This window comes from Daphnia magna, linkage group LG5 (genome assembly GCF_020631705.1).
Source record: "Daphnia magna isolate NIES linkage group LG5, ASM2063170v1.1, whole genome shotgun sequence".
Taxonomy (NCBI): Eukaryota; Metazoa; Arthropoda; class Branchiopoda; order Diplostraca; family Daphniidae; genus Daphnia; species Daphnia magna.
In genome coordinates this window covers 9,828,622-9,845,683 of record NC_059186.1, presented here as the reverse complement: position 1 = coordinate 9,845,683, position 17,062 = coordinate 9,828,622, and the positions used below count along the sequence as shown (strand labels likewise).

Sequence of the window (17,062 nt, the reverse complement as noted above, 5' to 3'; positions counted from 1 at the left end):
AACCAGGTGCAGCTCAAGTTCTTAAGAATCGTGTTTTTTAGAGCCATATTTGCCTGTGGTTCATCATCGATTACTGCATCAATTTACATTAGCATTTGGCACAGTAAACAAAGAAATTCCTTTAGCATAGAGTAGCATAGAAGTTGGTCAGTTTCGTAAAATTGAACATTTTGAAGGCAAAGTTAACTCCTGATTAATTTCCCCGAGAACCTAGCCGTTGTACAAGACGAGGGAATACGCGGCAAAAGTGTATTCTGGTAGGTATAAGAATGGGTGTGTAATTAAGTACGTAATCGGATATATGGGGCCGGTTCTGTCATAGTCGACTTGGTAGTGTGCTAAGTAGTCGACTATTTATCTTAGACTGCCGTACTCGAATGTTGATAACTGCGTGGACTCTGAACGGAAAAGAAAAGGAGGAAGGGAAGAGTAAGCATGACATAGCTAAATTTAAATGCTGTTCATTAGTACCTCACCTGAAAACAGCTGAGGCTTGTAGTCTCAGTCCCTGCTTGTCAGGTTTTGAAATACTTGTATGAAAATGTGTTTGAATGAAATCTTCCTAAAATGTTTCCACATTACTGGTTGTGGTGTTGTGACATATGTTCTTTGTCTATGAAAAACTCAGGAAAGGAGAGAAGTTATTGTCACGATCAAACTACTGAAGTCGTGTGTTTTATGGTTCGTCGAAAAGTGCCATCGTTTTAGTTCACAATGGACAGCAATCCTGGTTGTTCAAACACAGGATTATCACAATGTTGGAAACTACGGTCACACTGCTCTCAAGCTTCCAGCGATCACAGCTTAGTTTCAGGTTTGGATCCTGCTTCGTTCACATTCACTGCTCAAGGAGAAATGAAGTGTTGCATTAAATCTTATCAATATGATCTGCTTAAGGTAAAAGTTTTCAAAAATTTCTTTAGGTTCTACACTAACTGAAATGGTAATTAACATCGTTTTTCTATAGAGTCTGTATGTGATGAAGCATAACCAGATGTTAACAGATGTACGGTTGGATGTGGCAAATGAATCCTTTCATGCTCACAAGATAGTATTGGCAGCTGCCAGTCCGTACTTTAAGGGTAATAGAGACATTACATGATACATTTTGTGTGACAATTTTTAAGACATGCTGTTTTACAACATAGCCATGTTCACGAGTGGCCTCAGAGAAAAGGATGCGTCTGTTGTAAAGTTACAAGGAGTTTGCCCAACTGTGATGAACAAACTTCTTTCTTTCATTTATACTGGTGAAATTGTGATCAATCAATTAGTTGTCTGCCAATTGCTTCCCACAGCGAGTATGCTGCAGGTATGTTGTCATGATATGTAGCAGCTTAAACACTGCATGATGTTGTGATTGTGATAACAAACAAATGGACTGTCAATCCCTTACAGGTATCTCCAGTGATTCAGGCCTGTTGCACCTTCCTCGAAAACCAATTGGATCCAAGTAATGCTCTTGGTATTGCAGCATTTGCTGAGCAGCATCACTGTAGTAATTTGTACAAAGCTGCAAATGAGTTTATTGATCAGCACTTTATTCAAGTATATTTTGGACTTCTGTGTGTTCAAAGTGAAACACTTTATAAAGTTTTCTGTTTTTCAGGTTTGCCAAGAGGAAGAATTTTTGCAGCTGAGTTCATGCCAACTAGTAGCACTTATCCGACGAGACCATTTAAATGTTAGGGAAGAACGAGATGTATACAACGCAGTTCTAAAGGTGAAAATGTCTCGTGACTTCATATTTAATTCACCATTTGACGATGCGGTATATATCCCAGTGGGTTCGAAGTAATGAAGAGCACAGACGGCCTAGAATGGAAGACATTTTAGGAGCAGTCCGCTGCCATTATCTCTCACCCAGCTTCCTAAAGGACCAAATGAAGAACTGTGATATATTGAAAAAAGTATACTTTGTAAAAATCTTACACATTTTTGTTATGTTGCAAAGATTCTTTATTGCGTAGGTACCAGCTTGTCGCGAACATTTGGCGAAAATTTTTCAGGAATTGTCGCTTCACAAATCACCGTGTGTACCGCAAAGAACTCCCTCAGCTCCTTGTGTTCTTTACATTGTAGCTGGATTCTCACGTCGTTCCCTTAATCTCTTCGAAGCCTTTTCTGTCGGCGAAAATAAGTGGCTCCCACTCTCGCCATTACCGAAATCGCTTTCCGGCCTTGGAGGAGCTTTTTTGCGTACGACTCGTTCAGTTTTTCGAATGATACAACTATTGATTGTTTTATCTTATATAGGAGGTCTTTTGTATGCCGTTGGTGGCCGAGAAAACGTTCCTGAAGCATTGGGTGATAGTGGTCACGTAAACGCCTACGATCCCACAAGTAACACTTGGCAATCGCGGGCTGATTTACTTCAAACTAGACATCGACCTGGGCTAGCAGTACTCGATGGCTATCTTTATGCAATTGGAGGAGCGTCTGGCAAGACACACTTGGACTCTGTCGAACGGTATAATCCTGAACGCGATCAGTGGGAATGGGTAGCACCCATGAATAGCCCTCGTGTAGGAGTAGCGGCAGCTGTCGTCAATCGATTACTCTACGCTATAGGAGGATTCAATGGAGTAGACCGCTTAAAAACTGTTGAATGTTTCCACCCAGAAAAAAACGAGTGGATATTTGTTAGGTAATATTCTATTTTTTCCGAGTGTGATTTGAAACTAACAACGATGACGTTTGCAGTCCGATGAATCAACAACGAAGTGGTGCCGGAGTAGTGGCTCTTGGGCCATACATCTTTGTCGCTGGCGGAATGAGTCCTACTGGTCAACTGAATTCTTTTGAACGATACGACACAGAAAAAGATGTCTGGACACCTTTGAGTCCGATGTTGTCAGCTAGAAGTGCACTGACTTTAGCAGTCCTGGAAAAACAAATCTACGCCATGGGAGGGTATGTAATTGAATGTACCTCTTTAAATATATTTCTAAGCTTATTGCCTTTATTAGATTCAATGGAACCAGCGTGGTCGACGTAGTAGAAATTTATAATATTGAAACTGATCAATGGCGTGTTGGCCCACCGCTGAGCTGCCCGCGTTCCGGTCATGCATCTGCAGTTTTCTGCTCTCCGTGTTCTGCGCATTCGGCACCCGGTTGACGCTACTCATCAAAGGCCTTAGTTATATTATCTAAATTGTAAAATAGACTCCTGTCACGAAGTCATGAATCAATGGTTTAATCTTTTTTGATGTACATAATCACCGTGTATATAATAATAATAAAAATAAATTGGGCATTACAAAAGTGCCTTTCACTCACTAATTTGAAACTGCATAAACTGCGTAAAAATTTATCAAAGTGTGGTTGACAGAAATGAAGGACAAATAAGAAAATTCTAACACACTGAAAATAAGAATGGTCCAGATAAATAATTAAAAAAAAAGAAAATTGACAAATAGAGATATCATACAATTATAAATTTTTTCATTATTGCTCAAAGTGTGTAAATGTTGTCTCCAAATGACATCGAGATACAGTCTTACAATACAACTCGTGGCAAAATGCCAGAGTATCGGTGTGGTATGCCGAAGATCCAGGGATCGAGGGAGATAAATTAAAACGTTGTTCAACATTATCCAATGAAATATGTATGTATAAGGATGGAAAAAAACAAAAGTAAAACATTGACTCTAGATAGATCGCGCTAGCATGTTACGGCAAAATTATTCATTATATTTCCAAAACGGCTGATTTGACGAGAAAACAAATCATAACCCCAAGATCAGCATTCAATTAAGAATATACTGTGCGATTTTCAACCAATTTGAAGAGATTTCGTATTTTGCAGATTTTGAGAAAAATGAGAAGGGTATAGCCTTCCCACTTTTTCATTTTTCGCCAAAATCTAGATCTAGTGAAAAATACATGATTTCGATTCGCAATTGAATGCTGATCACGAAAATTGACTTTGTTTGGTCGTAGGTTTTAAAGTAAAAAAAAAACATAAAAACCATAACCAAGTTGTGCGCCAGCACGCTACAGCGCTAGCTTGATACGGCAAAATTATTCATTATATTTCCAAAACGGCTGATTTGACGAGAAAACAAATCATAACCCCAAGATCAGCATTCAATTAAGAATATACTGTGCGATTTTCAACCAATTTGAAGAGATTTCGTATTTTGCAGATTTTGAGAAAAATGAGAAGGGTATAGCCTTCCCACTTTTTCATTTTTCGCCAAAATCTAGATCTAGTGAAAAATACATGATTTCGATTCGCAATTGAATGCTGATCACGAAAATTGACTTTGTTTGGTCGTAGGTTTTAAAGTAAAAAAAAAAACATAAAAAACCGTAACCAAGTTGTGCGCCAGCACGCTACAGCGCTAGCTTGATACGGCAAAATTATTCATTATATTTCCAAAACGGCTGATTTGACGAGAAAACAAATCATAACCCCAAGATCAGCATTCAATTAAGAATATACTGTGCGATTTTCAACCAATTTGAAGAGATTTCGTATTTTGCAGATTTTGAGAAAAATGAGAAGGGTATAGCCTTCCCACTTTTTCATTTTTCGCCAAAATCTAGATCTAGTGAAAAATACATGATTTCGATTCGCAATTGAATGCTGATCACGAAAATTGACTTTGTTTGGTCGTAGGTTTTAAAGTAAAAAAAAACATAAAAAACCGTAACCAAGTTGTGCGCCAGCATGCTACAGCGCTAGCTTGATACGGCAAAATTATTCATTATATTTCCAAAACGGCTGATTTGACGAGAAAACAAATCATAACCCCAAGATCAGCATTCAATTAAGAATATACTGTGCGATTTTCAACCAATTTGAAGAGATTTCGTATTTTGCAGATTTTGAGAAAAATGAGAAGGGTATAGCCTTCCCACTTTTTCATTTTTCGCCAAAATCTAGATCTAGTGAAAAATACATGATTTCGATTCGCAATTGAATGCTGATCACGAAAATTGACTTTGTTTGGTCGTAGGTTTTAAAGTAAAAAAAAAAACATAAAAAACCGTAACCAAGTTGTGCGCCAGCACGCTACAGCGCTAGCTTGATACGGCAAAATTATTCATTATATTTCCAAAACGGCTGATTTGACGAGAAAACAAATCATAACCCCAAGATCAGCATTCAATTAAGAATATACTGTGCGATTTTCAACCAATTTGAAGAGATTTCGTATTTTGCAGATTTTGAGAAAAATGAGAAGGGTATAGCCTTCCCACTTTTTCATTTTTCGCCAAAATCTAGATCTAGTGAAAAATACATGATTTCGATTCGCAATTGAATGCTGATCACGAAAATTGACTTTGTTTGGTCGTAGGTTTTAAAGTAAAAAAAACAAACATAAAAAACCATAACCAAGTTGTGCGCCAGCACGCTACAGCGCTAGCTTGATACGGCAAAATTATTCATTATATTTCCAAAACGGCTGATTTGACGAGAAAACAAATCATAACCCCAAGATCAGCATTCAATTAAGAATATACTGTGAGATTTTCAACCAATTTGAAGAGATTTCGTATTTGGCAGATTTTGAGAAAAATGAGAAGGGTATAGCCTTCCCACTTTCTCATTTTTCGCCAAAATCTAGATCTAGTGAAAAATACATGATTTCGATTCGCAATTGAATGCTGATCACGAAAATTGACTTTGTTTGGTCGTAGGTTTTAAAGTAAAAAAAAAAAAACATAAAAAATCGTAACCAAGTTGTGCGCCAGCACGCTACAGCGCTAGCTTGATACGGCAAAATTATTCATTATATTTCCAAAACGGCTGATTTGACGAGAAAACAAATCATAACCCCAAGATCAGCATTCAATTAAGAATATACTGTGCGATTTTCAACCAATTTGAAGAGATTTCGTATTTTGCAGATTTTGAGAAAAATGAGAAGGGTATAGCCTTCCCACTTTTTCATTTTTCGCCAAAATCTAGATCTAGTGAAAAATACATGATTTCGATTCGCAATTGAATGCTGATCACGAAAATTGACTTTGTTTGGTCGTAGGTTTTAAAGTAAAAAAAAAAAACATAAAAACCGAACCAAAGTTGTGCGCCAGCACGCTACAGCGCTAGCTTGATACGGCAAAATTATTCATTATATTTCCAAAACCGCTGATTTGACGAGAAAACAAATCATAACCCCAAGATCAGCATTCAATTAAGAATATACTGTGAGATTTTCAACCAATTTGAAGAGATTTCGTATTTTGCAGATTTTGAGAAAAATGAGAAGGGTATAGCCTTCCCACTTTTTCATTTTTGGCCAAAATCTAGATCTAGTGAAAAATACATGATTTCGATTCGCAATTGAATGCTGATCACGAAAATTGACTTTGTTTGGTCGTAGGTTTTAAAGTAAAAAAAACAACATAAAAAACCGTAACCAAGTTGTGCGCCAGCACGCTACAGCGCTAGCTTGATACGGCAAAATTATTCATTATATTTCCAAAACGGCTGATTTGACGAGAAAACAAATCATAACCCCAAGATCAGCATTCAATTAAGAATATACTGTGCGATTTTCAACCAATTTGAAGAGATTTCGTATTTTGCAGATTTTGAGAAAAATGAGAAGGGTATAGCCTTCCCACTTTTTCATTTTTCGCCAAAATCTAGATCTAGTGAAAAATACATGATTTCGATTCGCAATTGAATGCTGATCACGAAAATTGACTTTGTTTGGTCGTAGGTTTTAAAGTAAAAAAAAAACAACATAAAAAACCGTAACCAAGTTGTGCGCCAGCATGCTACAGCGCTAGCTTGATACGGCAAAATTATTCATTATATTTCCAAAACGGCTGATTTGACGAGAAAACAAATCATAACCCCAAGATCAGCATTCAATTAAGAATATACTGTGCGATTTTCAACCAATTTGAAGAGATTTCGTATTTTGCAGATTTTGAGAAAAATGAGAAGGGTATAGCCTTCCCACTTTTTCATTTTTCGCCAAAATCTAGATCTAGTGAAAAATACATGATTTCGATTCGCAATTGAATGCTGATCACGAAAATTGACTTTGTTTGGTCGTAGGTTTTAAAGTAAAAAAAAAAACATAAAAAACCGTAACCAAGTTGTGCGCCAGCACGCTACAGCGCTAGCTTGATACGGCAAAATTATTCATTATATTTCCAAAACGGCTGATTTGACGAGAAAACAAATCATAACCCCAAGATCAGCATTCAATTAAGAATATACTGTGCGATTTTCAACCAATTTGAAGAGATTTCGTATTTTGCAGATTTTGAGAAAAATGAGAAGGGTATAGCCTTCCCACTTTTTCATTTTTCGCCAAAATCTAGATCTAGTGAAAAATACATGATTTCGATTCGCAATTGAATGCTGATCACGAAAATTGACTTTGTTTGGTCGTAGGTTTTAAAGTAAAAAAACAAACATAAAAAACCATAACCAAGTTGTGCGCCAGCACGCTACAGCGCTAGCTTGATACGGCAAAATTATTCATTATATTTCCAAAACGGCTGATTTGACGAGAAAACAAATCATAACCCCAAGATCAGCATTCAATTAAGAATATACTGTGAGATTTTCAACCAATTTGAAGAGATTTCGTATTTGGCAGATTTTGAGAAAAATGAGAAGGGTATAGCCTTCCCACTTTCTCATTTTTCGCCAAAATCTAGATCTAGTGAAAAATACATGATTTCGATTCGCAATTGAATGCTGATCACGAAAATTGACTTTGTTTGGTCGTAGGTTTTAAAAAAAAAAAAAACATAAAAAATCGTAACCAAGTTGTGCGCCAGCACGCTACAGCGCTAGCTTGATACGGCAAAATTATTCATTATATTTCCAAAACGGCTGATTTGACGAGAAAACAAATCATAACCCCAAGATCAGCATTCAATTAAGAATATACTGTGCGATTTTCAACCAATTTGAAGAGATTTCGTATTTTGCAGATTTTGAGAAAAATGAGAAGGGTATAGCCTTCCCACTTTTTCATTTTTCGCCAAAATCTAGATCTAGTGAAAAATACATGATTGCGATTCGCAATTGAATGCTGATCACGAAAATTGACTTTGTTTGGTCGTAGGTTTTAAAGTAAAAAAAAAAAAACATAAAAAACCGTAACCAAGTTGTGCGCCAGCACGCTACAGCGCTAGCTTGATACGGCAAAATTATTCATTATATTTCCAAAACCGCTGATTTGACGAGAAAACAAATCATAACCCCAAGATCAGCATTCAATTAAGAATATACTGTGAGATTTTCAACCAATTTGAAGAGATTTCGTATTTTGCAGATTTTGAGAAAAATGAGAAGGGTATAGCCTTCCCACTTTTTCATTTTTGGCCAAAATCTAGATCTAGTGAAAAATACATGATTTCGATTCGCAATTGAATGCTGATCACGAAAATTGACTTTGTTTGGTCGTAGGTTTTAAAGTAAAAAAAAACAACATAAAAAACCGTAACCAAGTTGTGCGCCAGCACGCTACAGCGCTAGCTTGATACGGCAAAATTATTCATTATATTTCCAAAACGGCTGATTTGACGAGACAACAAATCATAACCCCAAGATCAGCATTCAATTAAGAATATACTGTGAGATTTTCAACCAATTTGAAGAGATTTCGTATTTTGCAGATTTTGAGAAAAATGAGAAGGGTATATAGCCTTCCCACTTTTTCATTTTTCGCCAAAATCTAGATCTAGTAAAAAATACATGATTTCGATTCGCAATTGAATGCTGATCACGAAAATTGACTTTGTTTGGTCGTAGGTTTTAAAGTAAAAAAAAAAAACATAAAAAACCGTAACCAAGTTGTGCGCCAGCACGCTACAGAGCTAGCTTGATACGGCAAAATTATTCATTATATTTCCAAAACGGCTGATTTGACGAGAAAACAAATCATAACCCCAAGATCAGCATTCAATTAAGAATATACTGTGAGATTTTCAACCAATTTGAAGAGATTTCGTATTTGGCAGATTTTGAGAAAAATGAGAAGGGTATAGCCTTCCCACTTTCTCATTTTTCGCCAAAATCTAGATCTAGTGAAAAATACATGATTTCGATTCGCAATTGAATGCTGATCACGAAAATTGACTTTGTTTGGTCGTAGGTTTTAAAGTAAAAAAAAAAAAACATAAAAAACCGTAACCAAGTTGTGCGCCAGCACGCTACAGCGCTAGCTTGATACGGCAAAATTATTCATTATATTTCCAAAACCGCTGATTTGACGAGAAAACAAATCATAACCCCAAGATCAGCATTCAATTAAGAATATACTGTGAGATTTTCAACCAATTTGAAGAGATTTCGTATTTTGCAGATTTTGAGAAAAATGAGAAGGGTATAATAGCCTTCCCACTTTTTCATTTTTCGCCAAAATCTAGATCTAGTGAAAAATACATGATTTCGATTCGCAATTGAATGCTGATCACGAAAATTGACTTTGTTTGGTCGTAGGTTTTAAAGTAAAAAAACAAAACATAAAAAACCGTAACCAAGTTGTGCGCCAGCACGCTACAGCGCTAGCTTGATACGGCAAAATTATTCATTATATTTCCAAAACGGCTGATTTGACGAGAAAACAAATCATAACCCCAAGATCAGCATTCAATTAAGAATATACTGTGCGATTTTCAACCAATTTGAAGAGATTTCGTATTTTGCAGATTTTGAGAAAAATGAGAAGGGTATAGCCTTCCCACTTTTTCATTTTTCGCCAAAATCTAGATCTAGTGAAAAATACATGATTTCGATTCGCAATTGAATGCTGATCACGAAAATTGACTTTGTTTGGTCGTAGGTTTTAAAGTAAAAAAAAAAAACATAAAAAACCATAACCAAGTTGTGCGCCAGCACGCTACAGCGCTAGCTTGATACGGCAAAATTATTCATTATATTTCCAAAACGGCTGATTTGACGAGAAAACAAATCATAAATCCAAGAACAAGATTCACAAACCTAGTCTGGTTAACTATAGCAATAAATATACATGATTTAAATATGAAGTTGAACGAGGATCGTGAAAATCAACTTTGTTTTTACCTGGAGTTGATAATTTTTGAGTTATTTGTGTTAAATAATCTTTTCTAATATGCAGGCTGAACCCAGTTTTTTGCCAAAAATTTTACTTTCCAATGTTGTTATAGTATCAGAAATATCAGTTTGATATTATCATGAAAATGGCTCTTTTCAAATGTTGTGTTTCAGCATCATCAAGTGGATTAATCTGAAACTTTGTTAGTCTGAAATAAATTCATGTGTTACAGTTGCAAATTTCTCATTTTTAAATAAAAATTTTTGAAAGACATCTTTTAAATGTTAAATGACAAAGTACATAAAAAAAGCCTTAACTTCTTTTTCTAACTGTTTCACACTTACCTTATTTAAAGACTGTATCTCGATGTCGTTCGGAGATAACAAAATTCCCTGATGCCCTAATTTTCACCCGTATCATAAAAACCAATTGGCTTACCCCCCAATCTGACCTCGTATTTGAAAGCCTCATTGAATCTCCAAGAAAATGGCTTATAGTTTCGTCAAAACCTGATACAGGGTACAGATCACACTTCTGGAATTTTTGAGAAACCAAAATAATAAATGTAACTTAAGGGCTTTTACAGTTTACAGCATCAAACTAAATTTGTTTAGTTAAAAAAACTTACGTTTCAACGAGCTGTTTCTTGAACGGTACCGTAACGAATTTTGAGCAGACCGATTTTATCTAGATGAATTAACATGATTTAGGTATTTAAAAGTCCAATTTCATACGCATTAGATGTGTTTGGGGCAGATTCTATGATTTTTTCAACTGTCCAGGCGTACCGCGCACTAGAACGTGTAGTGCAAGATGTCACTTCGCTGCATTTACGTTAACCAGATGAAAATTTATTAACGTATAGTTAATACCACTGCGTTAAGAAGATGCGTGTCCTCCATGGAGTGGTGCAAAACATGTACTGTGAATGTCAGAATGGCTACACCACACTAGCAAGTCTCAAGGGTTTTAAGTTCATTAACCGTGAACAAAACTAGCCGAACTTCGAATCCGCCAGTATCCACGTCACACTGGGATACAAATCTTCAGCAAATTCAGAAGTTACTTTTGACTACACTGGCTTAGATCAACACTTGCAATTCAATGACATTTGTAGGAGTTTTCAATGCGTTCATAACGTGTTTCTAACCCAATTTCCACCTCAAGAAACCTTTTTTATTACCTCTGATAACGGCATTGTTGGTGGCAACACTCAAGACTATTCGCAACATACCAAATGGACAATTTTTTGGAATTGTTAGTGATCGATACAACCGTACAGGGAGGAAAATGTAACTGGGACGCTGATTTTTTCCCACGTCAAAATTTTTTTTATCTTTCCAAGGCAGATTTGTCTTCATTGTCGTCAGAGAACTGGCTAGGAAATTACTGATCACTTAGTCTTTGTCCCCGTATGACAACTGGCTTGTTCTTAATGGACCCCTTCTTCTTTTTAGCCGTCTATGAAGTGAAAGAACAGACAAAAATAGAAGAAAAACGCAATGAATTTTGTTCTTTGTTTTCCATTTTAAAAATCTTACCTTTTTCGAAACAAATGACTTGCTAATGAATCTCCTCTCTGCTTTATCAATTTTGGGGCGATTGAATTCGTGTGGTTTCTTGACCCTGTCGTAGATACGTATTTTAAGCATGTCTTTTAAAGAAATAACAAGCAATAGCAAACAAACCTATATATTCGAACAAGCCAGTGTTCCGAAGTGTAAGCCTCCTCCAAATAAGTCAAATCAATTGAGCGTTGTCCGATGACTGCATTACGAGTTCGGTCGAACCCAGCTGGGTTGCGGAAGTCCAACTAATAAACGCACAACAGATTATGCAATACAATACAGGATAGGGTGTTTCTTCGATTGGGACGTTTACCTTCATATCGCCAAATCGATAGTAAGAAAGTTTATACATCAAACAATTAAGCATGGTTTGAGAAGCTTCGGAGTCGACACGAAATTCACCTCGTTCGCTAAAGTAGTTGCTTTCCTGAAAACAAACGAATAACCATGTGGAAGTTGTACAAGACGGTTTTACTCACGCTAAACGAAATACCTGGATATCTTTGGGATGCTCCCCTTCAGCAATGCGCACCATCCATAGAAATTTGTTAATATCATCACCGGAATAGCCGATAACTCCTCCAAAGATGACCAAAACGTAGTCAACATCTAAGTTAGTCATGATCTTGTATGCTTCGCTTTCGTTCGAAGACATGGCTTTCCCAACCTACATTGTTTATCATTATACTTCCTTCGAACTGCTTGCATTTTCAAACAGGTAAAAGTAAGCCTTACCAAAGCAATATGTGAATTGTTCCAAGTGTTGTTGTCCACAAGTGTAGTGCGATTGCCCATTCCTGCTATCTGATAACCATAATCCCACCAGGACATAATACGCGCATCATCACGAGTGTTTTGCCAAAGCCAATAGTACGCCTCTCGGAAATCATCAATAATTTGGCGTGAACTGCATGGAACAATAGGTCACAATTGATTTTTAAAAATCTTTAAATTCCATTAAAACAACCGAAACGTACCCATCTTGACCGTAGGAAGCCAAAACTATTGAGGGACTGGAGTATGCGTTGCTCGTAACCCAAGTGCAATGGACAGCAAACATCATAAGCATCATCATGACCGCGACGACGACGAAACTGCGAACGTTGATTCCCAAACCCTATAGAGCAAAATTGTTTCGGTTCTTTTTAAAATTAAATATAGTTTACTGAATTCACCTGATCAGCCTCGTTTTCTTTTAGCTGTTCGTGTTTCATTTTCTTCAACTTGCCGGCCTTGTCATACATGCCTTTCTCGTCATTTTCGTCGTTATCAGATGAGTCTCCCCCCTTTGAAGCCGATTCTTCTTCCTAAATAAAGAATGTGTGTTAGCTGACGTTCAGATACACAGAGTGAAAAGCGATTACCTTTAGATACAACTCCAAGAGACGCGAGAACGCCACGGCGCTCAGGATGCATACAACAGGTGTGAGCGTAAGCATCAAACGAACCATTACACCGGCAAAATAAACGGCACTGACAGCGTACAAGACAACTAATAAAAAAAATTGAAACATTTTAATTTAGTTTTCACAGCCAATACTTTGACTACGACTTACTGAAGACTCGTTCATCGTTTATGTTTTTGATGGTGTACCACAATCCGACCGGGAAAGTTATTACCAGAATATGAAGATCGAAAAAAAAAGAAAACCATGTAGTAGGTTGATGTTCAGAAACCGAGGCAATGATCGGAATGTGAATTTTGGCATAGCCAGTATCCCAAAGGGAATAAAACCTGAGTTGATAAACGTTCAGTAGGATTCAAGAGACAGCAGATTACAATGTGTTAGCGTACCTTCCACTCCAAGGAGCAATTACTCCAGCATATGTAAGCAGAACAACGACGCAAAACACAGCGGCACCAGCAATCAGCACTCCGATGGTGAAAACATATTTGATCTCGGAGGAAGAAAGCTTTGACTGCAAATAGCGAAGAACAGCTACGGCATTGAGCAAAGCAAAAACGCCCAAGGACGCCATATGCTCGCTTGTACGAACAGGCTGGAAACCTACAGGACGAAACATATTTGTGAAGTTGGGAAAATGATATGATTTTTTTTTTTACTGATTGTCTTAAAATTTACCGACAAAGGGAATCTGCATGGAAAGCACGAGTCCCAAAATGAAGAAAGTGGTGTAGGCTGTGTAAATTCTATTCGAAAATCTCCCCATGAGCAGCAAAACGAATACGTGAAGCGGGATCAAGTTAATAATAAACACATATCCACCCCATGCTGAAACCTGACATTGAATAAGAGAAATTGCAACATGTTTTGTTGATTGTTTAAAAAACCAAATTTACCATGTAGAAATATGACAATGCAGTCCATGTTGCCCAGTAAACTGATCCTGTCTTAACTGATTTGACCCACAAGTAGTAGGTAAACATTAAGGCAAATATAGCAATGCCTTCATTGTCGTAGCTTCCTGCTACTGAGCGGCTGATGTACCCAGGAACAATTGCAATAAAACAAGCCGCCAAAAGCCCAGCACCAGAAGACCAAAGCTCTTTGGTTAAAAAGTAAGTGGCCAATGCTGTTAAACCACTGAAAAAATAATTTTTAATTGAAGTCAATTAATCAACTATATAAGTTTTCAGTTGAATACCTGAAGAAAGGAGCAAGAAAAACACAAATATCCCTTATGTGAACTGGGATATTCAAAGCATGCAGGATGTAATGAATTGAGCCAGATGTGATCATCAGGCCAGGATAGACTGTCCCTCCAACAATTCGTCCCAATGGATACCATGCCCGGTCATCAAACCAATTCAAGAAATTGTAGAAGTTATGTTGGACCATATATGCTGTTGCTCTGTAGTTAAACCTGCAGAAGCAATAATGTATTACAAATAGTCTTCACTTGCACTTCAGTCGAACAATATACCAGGGATCGAATTCATGGATGATGCTTTCGAAACGTATGACAGCAAACAATCTGGAAGCAAAACCAGCGATACATGCTAGAGCTAGTATGGTAAACGTTAACAAACTTTTGTAACCCAGCGCATTAAGGAGTGTTGCTTTAGATTTTGTTTTATTAGATTTCGATGCCGGCTTCGCTACACTCGTCGCCGCCATGGCTATTTCAACAACAGACGAATTTGGATTTCTGAACTTTGTGGATGTGTCAGTCTGTCATCTGCCAATCTAGCATAGCCCACCACCTTCTGCCACGTTGATGACCACCTAGCGGTAAAATTAATCTAACAAATAATGCAGCAGATAACGTTTTGCAACTGAGTAATCGGGAAAAAGAAATATTTTCTATTTTTTCTGTATATTGAAATCAAAAAAATTATTTTTGTTCTTTATGGGTGATCTTTTTAATACATAAACACATTCACCCAAGGGTAATTTTATCTTTCACAAAATTGCAATAGTGTGTGGAGCAGACTGAGCTTAGAAAACAAACTACCAAAAATTGTTTACAAGGCGGGAAATGTGTGGAAATTCTGCTGCTGCCCATTAACAAAACAACATTTTCAGTGCGTCAGCTAACTTTAAAATGGATGATCTTAACGAAGACGCTGATAAGAGTGCATTTTGTGGCGACAAAAGAGATGAAGATGGTGAAGAGGATGACGTGGATATATATCAAGACCTACAAGAAGAAATAACGATAAAAGAATCTGACGCCAATTCTAACGTCATTGAAAGGTTCAACAAACTCTGCAGTCCCAGAAAGCGAACGCGCGTCGACTTTTCAGCCGAGGAGGCCTCAGATGAAGATGTTGATTTATATGGTGACCTCAACACTTTTGAGAATCAATTAGTTGCTGAAGAGGTATACCCTAATTATTCTTACAAATGTTTCATTCTTGTGAGTCATCTATTGTTAAACTAGCTACAAGCCAAAGTGGAATCCTTAGAACAAAAATGTTCAAACCTGGATAGTCAAAATACAGAATTAAAAAATGAACTGGATAAAGTCAATAAACTAAATTTGGCTCTAAGGCGTAATATTTCATCCATATTTAAAACTGCAAAAGCTGAACTTGAAAGGAAGGATCGACAACTGAAGGAACTTCAAAGAGCGTAACTGCTACTAAGGCTTATTGTCTGTTACAAATCTTGATTTATTTTCATTGATTCCGATAGGCATGATGCACTGATATTCCGTAGAGGGGCAGGGAACAATCAAATGTTACCACCTATCAGTAGCAATCCGCCAACTGACACCTCCACTCCGACAAGCAACATTAATATTAATACTCCATCTTCATCAAAAGCAAGCATGCTCAACCCAGACTACATGACAAACCCTAGTCAATCTACCACTATTCCCAGATGCTTTGTACTGAAAAAAGATCAGGTCAAAGGCAACATAGTGACAATTGAAAATGAGGTAGTTGTTTTTAAATGAAACCTCAGTAACTGCCAGTTATCAATCTGGTGTTTTTAGACAGAGTGCACGTTTCATATGGGCAAAGTGACTGTTTCTTTTACGACGGAAAATGCTGACTTCAAAAAAAGACGCCTCCAACGGCTTGCAAACGCAGCATCCGGAAAAGCATTTGCTAAACAGGATCTTAAAAATGCAAACCAAAACGTCAATGGTGAACAACCCCGACAACAGGAGGACAGCAACCAGGGCTTACCCAAATTGCTCGCTGAAAAAGCTTCTTTACTTGACGAACTTGCCAGTACTGATGAAAATCTGGAGGAAGGAGAATTTACAGAAGAAATGAAAGGCGAAGAAAATCCAAAATTAAACAAATCTCGCGAAACGTATCGACGAAAAGACAATTTCAATCCACGTCACAGATCACGCTCTTCCTCTAGGTCCCGCAGTCCAGTCAATAACAAAAGGAAGAGGAGCTCGAGCAGTGAAAGGCATTTTTTGCGGAATACAAGGCCCAACGAACGAGGTCCACCCAAACGTATGATCAAACCACGTTCTCCTGCCAAGAACTCGCGGTACCGTAACACAGGGAACTCACACTTCAATTCTCGTTCCAGCCGACGCTGATGCCAGAACGGATAGTCGTAATTTTATACGAGAATTGACATTATGACGAATCCAATTGAATTGTTTGCGATTGTGTTGACTAATTTGGTATTACATGTTTTTTTTTGTACCAACGAATGTAATCATTATAAAAGGGGAATACCTGCAAGCAGCCGAGTCACAGCAGAGGCGATAGAACTCGAAATATCCCAGGGACCACACGTCCACACCCTTGGTCGTTTCAGCCGATGTTTGTTCGAACCTTTTGAACTGGGTAAACAAATCGGTTGAAACATAAAAACTCTACGCCTTTTGTTTCTTTTCCTTTCGTCCTGAACGACCACATGGCGTCAAAGAGAAGTCTTAAGATCACAGTTGTCGGTCGAGAACCAACACCAAAAGGGAAGAAGAAATCCCCTGCTTTAAAACAAAACAAAAAATGCTCTACACACATAGAGAAAAGATTGTGAATCATTCTGTTTGCCCATCTCATTTACACTTGGGTCCAGTCGCCGTGGAAGAAGTCGTCCTGAGGGTGGAA

The 17,062-nt window shown here is 37.4% G+C and overlaps 3 protein-coding genes and 1 long non-coding RNA gene across 4 annotated transcripts; 2 read left to right on the top strand and 2 right to left on the bottom strand.

Annotated features, from left to right (window-relative positions):
• The first annotated feature begins 278 nt into the window (after positions 1-278).
• LOC116922671 (kelch-like ECH-associated protein 1) lies at positions 279-3,284 on the top strand. The gene is made up of 11 exons (XM_032929033.2): positions 279-429; positions 629-897; positions 968-1,082; positions 1,149-1,312; positions 1,399-1,548; positions 1,610-1,723; positions 1,785-1,910; positions 1,971-2,199; positions 2,257-2,647; positions 2,704-2,913; positions 2,970-3,284. The coding sequence occupies exons 2-11, from the start codon at positions 715-717 to the stop codon at positions 3,118-3,120; spliced, it is 1,833 nt and encodes a 610-aa protein (XP_032784924.1). The 5' UTR covers positions 279-429; positions 629-714; the 3' UTR covers positions 3,121-3,284.
• LOC116922672 lies at positions 1,510-2,073 on the bottom strand. Its single transcript, XR_004394135.2, has 2 exons — positions 1,933-2,073; positions 1,510-1,871 (listed from the first exon to the last, which is right to left on the bottom strand). It is a non-coding gene; the product is annotated as an uncharacterized LOC116922672 (long non-coding RNA).
• Positions 3,285-11,157: 7,873 nt separating the features above from the next.
• On the bottom strand, positions 11,158-14,745 carry LOC116922667 (dolichyl-diphosphooligosaccharide--protein glycosyltransferase subunit STT3B). The gene is made up of 15 exons (XM_045173962.1): positions 14,458-14,745; positions 14,179-14,397; positions 13,874-14,117; positions 13,656-13,812; positions 13,367-13,580; positions 13,128-13,306; positions 12,936-13,063; positions 12,747-12,878; positions 12,549-12,688; positions 12,307-12,478; positions 12,065-12,238; positions 11,885-11,998; positions 11,692-11,816; positions 11,545-11,629; positions 11,158-11,464 (listed from the first exon to the last, which is right to left on the bottom strand). Exons 1-15 carry the CDS (start codon positions 14,649-14,651, stop codon positions 11,390-11,392), a joined length of 2,352 nt encoding a protein of 783 aa, XP_045029897.1. The 5' UTR covers positions 14,652-14,745; the 3' UTR covers positions 11,158-11,389.
• A 207-nt stretch (positions 14,746-14,952) lies between these two features.
• LOC116922669 lies at positions 14,953-16,651 on the top strand. The gene is made up of 4 exons (XM_032929031.2): positions 14,953-15,357; positions 15,418-15,608; positions 15,672-15,918; positions 15,976-16,651. Exons 1-4 carry the CDS (start codon positions 15,079-15,081, stop codon positions 16,540-16,542), a joined length of 1,284 nt encoding a protein of 427 aa, XP_032784922.2. The 5' UTR covers positions 14,953-15,078; the 3' UTR covers positions 16,543-16,651.
• The last annotated feature ends 411 nt before the right edge of the window (positions 16,652-17,062 follow it).